Here is a 6,199-nt window from a genome sequence, read left to right on the forward strand (position 1 = left end):
GGCGGTTGTTTTGGCTGTTTTAATTTTTAGCTCAACACACAGCAAAATATACATCTTTCAAAAAGGTGTTTCTACCCTGAGGGCCTCCAGTGTCACACTACTAAAACCTTAGCGATAACAATGGCACACCATGGTTATAGATTAGTTTGCATAATGTATAGGCCAGCAATTATATGGAACACTGGAACCGTATTGATTCACTAGACGTCTTTTGCACTTTGCCCTGACATCACTCTGGGGCGGATTTCAAAGTTACGTGTCAGCAATAGTGGCAGAAATAGTGTAGCGATTTACGGAGAGTTGGAATAGTCGCAAAAAACACGGACAACATATTTTGGTGCCATCAGAAGAAAAATGAAAAAGAAAAATATTTTTCTCGCCTTCCAAGAAAGGATATTTCTTCAACACTAAACGGAGTCATTTGTGCACCACTGAAATAACCGATTTTTCATCGATCTCGTCTCTGCAGTCAGTGCCTATTCTAGGTAAGATGTTCACCTGTGGACACAAAAGGCAAGAAGGAATAAACTAACAGCCTTATCATCGTTAACTAAAGGTAGCAATACAGCATGTACACACACATATATATATATATACATATATATATATATATATATATATATATATATATATATATATATATATATATATATATATATATATATATATATATATATATATATATACATAATATATATATATATATTATATATATATATATATATATATATATACATAATATATATATATATATTATATATATATGTGTGTGTGTGTGTGTTGAACTATACGCTGAATCTTTCGACTTGCCTGCTTATTGCGTCATAACAGCACTGCTAACTCAACCAAGCATCCCCACGGGGTGCAAGGTCATGCAAGGTCCGCGTCCTCCAAAATCAATCATTAACACTCGAGAACAATGCAGTCATGCATGGGCAGGTAACTGTCAGTACATAATTGTTTAATGTATTAATCAAGGTCCATGGATTGTATGATTCCGTCTTGCGACCTTGCTGCTTCTAGGTAATTCCTTGGTTCGTATCACACAAACATCTTCCATCTGGAATCCTACATCCTGGACAATGCCACCAAGAACATCATTATCTTATCTAGTGTCTTGCATTGCCTTTAGTTTCTCTTTAGTAGCCTATACATGCTGGTTGTGTCAACAATATAGTATAGTGTCAGGAGGCATGTGAAAGATCTATAATAATGTTTTGTGTTTCACCTTTGCTTGCTAAAGAAGTAGTTCCGCGCTTACCTGCCTAACGCGCTGCATCTACGCAGGCCTGCCTAAACTGCCATTGGGCCCTGGGGATGAGAGGTTTCGTATAGGCCCCCTGAGAGGGGATCTTACAACAATGAAGATGTGTAACTTTTTTTCCGACATTTTGCCGTTGTTGACGGGCATTATAAAATAAAATATATTTTATAATGGGGCTGGGGCTTCAGCTCAGGCAAGCCCGTGCATTAAGGCGGCCTTGAATCTACGCGCCTAAACCAATGGTTCCCTATGCAAAAATATTTTTTCTACGCCTCTAACGTGCGTGGCAGTCCTTTTGAACTTCACTGCCAGACCATAAAGGAAGGCGCTCAGGCAACCGGCTAAGCCCCGCCTACAAACTACGTCAACATTAGTTACTCATACCAGTCTTTTGCTTTTTCTCAAATCCTTCTGTTGTGTTGACATCGTTTTTAACGTTGTGTGATGCTACTGTCGCTTTTGTAGCGGAAATCGGCTTCCCTTAACGAGTAGCCTATTGAAGCGCGGAGTTTGATGAAAATACAACTTTTTGCATATATTTATATTGTAGGACATTATTTTTTAGTCCGGCAAACGTCCAGAAAAGAATTCGCTTTGCGGTGCCTTCTGCATGCATTAGTTTACCGTCTTCAGGGTAAGTTTTACTGTGTTATCCAAGCCATGCATGTCTCCAACTGATTTATCCTGCTGCAATAATTGTATCGCTTTGCTGTCATGCAAAGGCTAGTAATCGATCGGAAATCTCATGTGTTTTTGCAGAAAAGCATTGGTTAAATAGATAAATTATCATTGGGATTTTAACGGAGGAATGTTGTGGCGTGCACATTCCAGCATCGGAGATAGTTGAAGTCCTTCGAGGCATCGAGACAGCTCGTTCCACCATGAAGTCGCTTTTTATAAGACAAAAGTTGATCATATAGGTCATTCAACAACACGTGAGGTGTCGACTGTGTATAACAAAAATCGTTCAAAAAAAGTTATGTTCACAGGGGGTGAATCTTTGCAAAGTCATGCCTTCTTCGGAATACATGGCTGGGAGCGTTTCAGGTAGGCCTTATCGATTTTTTATTAGTTAAGTTTGGTCGATTTTCAGTAGGCCTAACCATGTGAAATGTTGGATGACAGGAGCGCTTGGAGTGATTGTAGGACATCCGATGGATACAGTCAAGGTGAGTGGTCAAATTGGCCAGTTAACTATCACATTTAAAATATGTATTTATTTTTTAATAATAAATTCAATAATTTCAATCCTAAAGTCTCATTTAATCTCCAGGTACGGCTACAGGTGCACACTCAATATAACGGTATATTCGACTGTGTGGCCAAAACATTTGCCAACGAAGGGGTAGGTAGGCTGATAACAATCAAGTAATGCTTAAACATATGTTATTGTATAAGCAGACTTTATTAATTACCGTATGTCCCGTTTGCTTTCCGAAGCTCCATGGCTTCTTCAAGGGAATGGCGTTCCCGGCTCTGACCTCTGGCCTATCCAACTCTGCCATCTTCGGTTCTTATTGCAGCGCTCTGGATTACCTCACGCGGTCGCGGCCAGGCGACCGCGTCCAGGGCAAAGACGCTCCCGCAGCGCACGTCTTCGCGGCCGGCTGTTTCTCTGGACTAGTGGGGGTAATGGAGACGCCGCAAATGTCGCTCTTCTTTACAATAACAAATCACTCAGACCACCATTTTCAACATGGAAATGTAATGTGCTTAAACAGTGTAGTGGCTGTAGGGTGCTCATCTCCCAGCCGAAAGGTTCTGGGTTGGATCCCCCCCCCCCCTACACTTGAGCAAGATGCCACTCCCCCTTAGCTGGCCTTGATGACAGGTATCTGAATGAAGTGTCAGGTAGGATAAAAGCATCTGCTAAATAACTAAATATGAACGGCCATTTGCGATCGGCCGTTTGGAAGAATCTCATCCTATTCAAAAATAGTTAATGTTTCATAATGCCATAGTAATCGTCATTTGGACGTTTTTATCCAAAATAACATCCCGTGACTTCAGATACCGATCAATAAGGGGCAAGCAGGGGTATGGGGGGGAGGGATCTTGCTCAAGGACGCCTACAAGTTAGACTGCGGACATTGGGGATCGAACCCGTGGCTTGGGGTCGAGTAACCTTACGCCACACTACACCCTCCGACCACCAGGTGGTGATCATGGCCCCCGTGGACCTGGTGAAAGTGCGTCTGCAGGGCCAGGCCAGTGGAGCGCGCTACCGAGGGCCCCTCCACTGTGTCTCCACCATACTGCGGGAGGAGGGGCCCCGCGGCCTCTATCGTGGTGCGCTGGCCCTAGCCCTGAGGGACGTCCCCTGCTACGGCCTGTACTTCCTGCCGTACGAGCTGGTGAGGCGGGCCCTCACGGAGCCAGGAACACAGTCGGGTGAGCGTTTGGTCTTGACGTATGTCATGCGACGGGACCGGCTCCTTAACAACTAACGGAGCCAGCTGGAAAATCTAACTTTTCCCGAACCCGGTGGGGAGAAGCGCCACAACATCATGGCCACCAACAAAACTCTGCAAAGCTTGTTCTTGCTCCGGCTTTAATTTATCGATTTTCAGCAGCGATCCCACAACTGACCGAATAGCTTCTCTCGTATCCTTCTCCATTGTCTTCCTCTGACTACAACTGAAACGCGCGCGCGACCTAGACGACATCGTTCTCAGCCACTCCCTCTGTTTGCTGATTGGATCGCCAGAAATCTGGTTTCCATGGAACACCTTCATATTAAGCAGACCCAGACCTAGTACTGAAGTGAAATGAAAGTTTAGCGGAAGTAGGTAGGTGGGCGGTGCCAGGCTACAATATAACCACCACAGTGTTAAAACCCAAGTTAAAATGGCCGCCACCTCGCCACCGCGTCAATGTACCAGTATCCCTGACGTCTGCTCCTTCCCTGACCGCCCTCTTCCTCGTCCTCCAGGGACCTTCGCCGTGCTGATGGCCGGGGGCACGGCGGGCGTGGTGACCTGGGCCTGTGCCACGCCCATGGACGTGGTCAAGGCCCGGCTGCAGCTGTCCGGGGCGGGGGGCCGGCACTACCGCGGGGTCGCCCACTGCATCCTGGTCAGCGCCCGGGAGGAGGGGCCCCGCGTGTTCTTCAGGGGCCTCCTGCTGAACAGCGCCCGGGCGTTCCCCGTCAACGCCATCACCTTCCTCAGCTACGAGAGCCTGGCAAGGGCCCTGCGAGGGGGCTGAGGGCCGGGACGGGGGTCCACGGGGGTACACTGCATACACTAGTCCGGGGGGGGGGGGGGGGGGGGGTGGTTAGGAAACGGAGGGGCGGGACTGAGCAGAGGGTAAACAGGGGTGGGTGGGGGGGTGGTATCTCGTTGACCCCGCCCACTCCCAGTTGAAACCTCCACCGCTACATCATTGAGGAGTCCACACAACAGGACCACAGCGCCTCCAGTGGTCGAAATGTACCGTCAAAACCAAACAAACAGCATCCGGGGAAAACGACCAACATTAGATGTACAATGTTACCCTTTTCTTACAAGCTCCGTAGCTCATTGACCAAAGAGGGAGGCTGTTTCATGGCTGTTGGGTTCTTGTCGTAGCCGTTCATGCTAACGGTGTACAGGGCACGCCGTCGCCTGTTGTCTTGTGGACTTTGTATGTCCCCTGTGGCCCAGGAGACATGACCGTCTCAAGAGAGAGGTTTTTTTCGCTCCCATTCGTTTGTAGCATTAATTTGTAACATCAAGATTGTTGTTGGCCAAACATAGCAGCCTTTATTTTTGTGATTGCTATTTTTCCTAATCTGTATTTTTTAATGATATATACATACATCCAATTATGTATTTATAAGACGTGTATATAGCGTTTACACTTTTAACCTAATTTACGTTGTGTGTTTAACTTAGAAGCGCTTGTAATTTTACCTGTGAGCTTATCTCTTATCGGTGTAACAATGCATTTCCCCCATGACACCAGCAGGGAGCGCTGTTTCACCCTCCATGCCGTTGCGATACCTGCAGCTGCTCTACACTCTTCAGTTATGTTTACAGAACGGCTAGTGCCACGCCTCCTTTTTAGTCACTCCAATATTGGTTCTGTGCTCTGATGGTCCATGGCCACACCTGTTGCTTTGGATATGGTACAATTTGTAATTTAATGTTAGCATTATAGAAAGCAAATCACATATCTGAGCCTAAATGTATACTGTTTTTATGTTCAAATAAGCTTGAATCTAAAACAGCCTTACAAAGCACAACCTTTTTTTTTTAAAGGTTTTAAAAGCACATGTCCCATAAAAAATATCTTTAATAAAAAGTATTGGTCCAAGACATGCCTCCTGTTCAATAAGGTATTATATTCACTTAACATTGTTCAAATGTAAAATTCCAAAACAAATTATTTCCATATGAATGTACAGTATCCACTGGGTAGCAAGACATCACGCCTTATTGCTACATCTCATTATATTAGATTCAACGAATTCAATCAATGCCTCATCCTCATTCAATGTAGGAATGTAATTCATTCCAACTAGTGGTATAGACACAGGACAAAAAAGTGGGACTCGTATTTCAAGAAAAGAAAAAATTGGTATTGGTAAAGCATTAAACACAAACTGAAATCTCGCCACAAAATCAGAATGTCACAGATTCCCTCGTTGCCGGGGAAACGTGCTGAATGGATGTAGAAAATGACTTATTTTTTTTCTGCGGGCCCACCTCTGGGCGAAATTACGATCATTTTAACAAGTACGTCTGGAATGTATCGACGGAAGGGAAAAGAGGAAACCGACGGCTACTTAGAAAACATCCCTGTAGAAAAGCTGAGCACGGGCGAGAATCCCGACTATGGGACTAAAACGGAGCAGTCTTCAGAAGCTCCAGTTTCTCGCGTCGATCTTCGGAAACGAAGTTAAGGCTTCACCGCGACATCGCTACTCCCCCCCCCCCCCCCCCCCCCCCCCCC

The 6,199-nt window shown here is 45.4% G+C and overlaps 1 protein-coding gene across 1 annotated transcript; it reads left to right on the plus strand.

Annotated features, from left to right (window-relative positions):
• Positions 1-2,227: 2,227 nt before the first annotated feature.
• On the plus strand, positions 2,228-4,471 carry LOC130385119 (solute carrier family 25 member 45-like). The gene is made up of 6 exons (XM_056593478.1): positions 2,228-2,311; positions 2,390-2,433; positions 2,538-2,609; positions 2,705-2,893; positions 3,421-3,655; positions 4,197-4,471. The coding sequence occupies exons 1-6, from the start codon at positions 2,275-2,277 to the stop codon at positions 4,469-4,471; spliced, it is 852 nt and encodes a 283-aa protein (XP_056449453.1). The 5' UTR covers positions 2,228-2,274.
• The last annotated feature ends 1,728 nt before the right edge of the window (positions 4,472-6,199 follow it).

The sequence above is a fragment of the Gadus chalcogrammus genome, chromosome 1, assembly GCF_026213295.1.
Source record: "Gadus chalcogrammus isolate NIFS_2021 chromosome 1, NIFS_Gcha_1.0, whole genome shotgun sequence".
NCBI lineage: Eukaryota > Metazoa > Chordata > Actinopteri > Gadiformes > Gadidae > Gadus > Gadus chalcogrammus.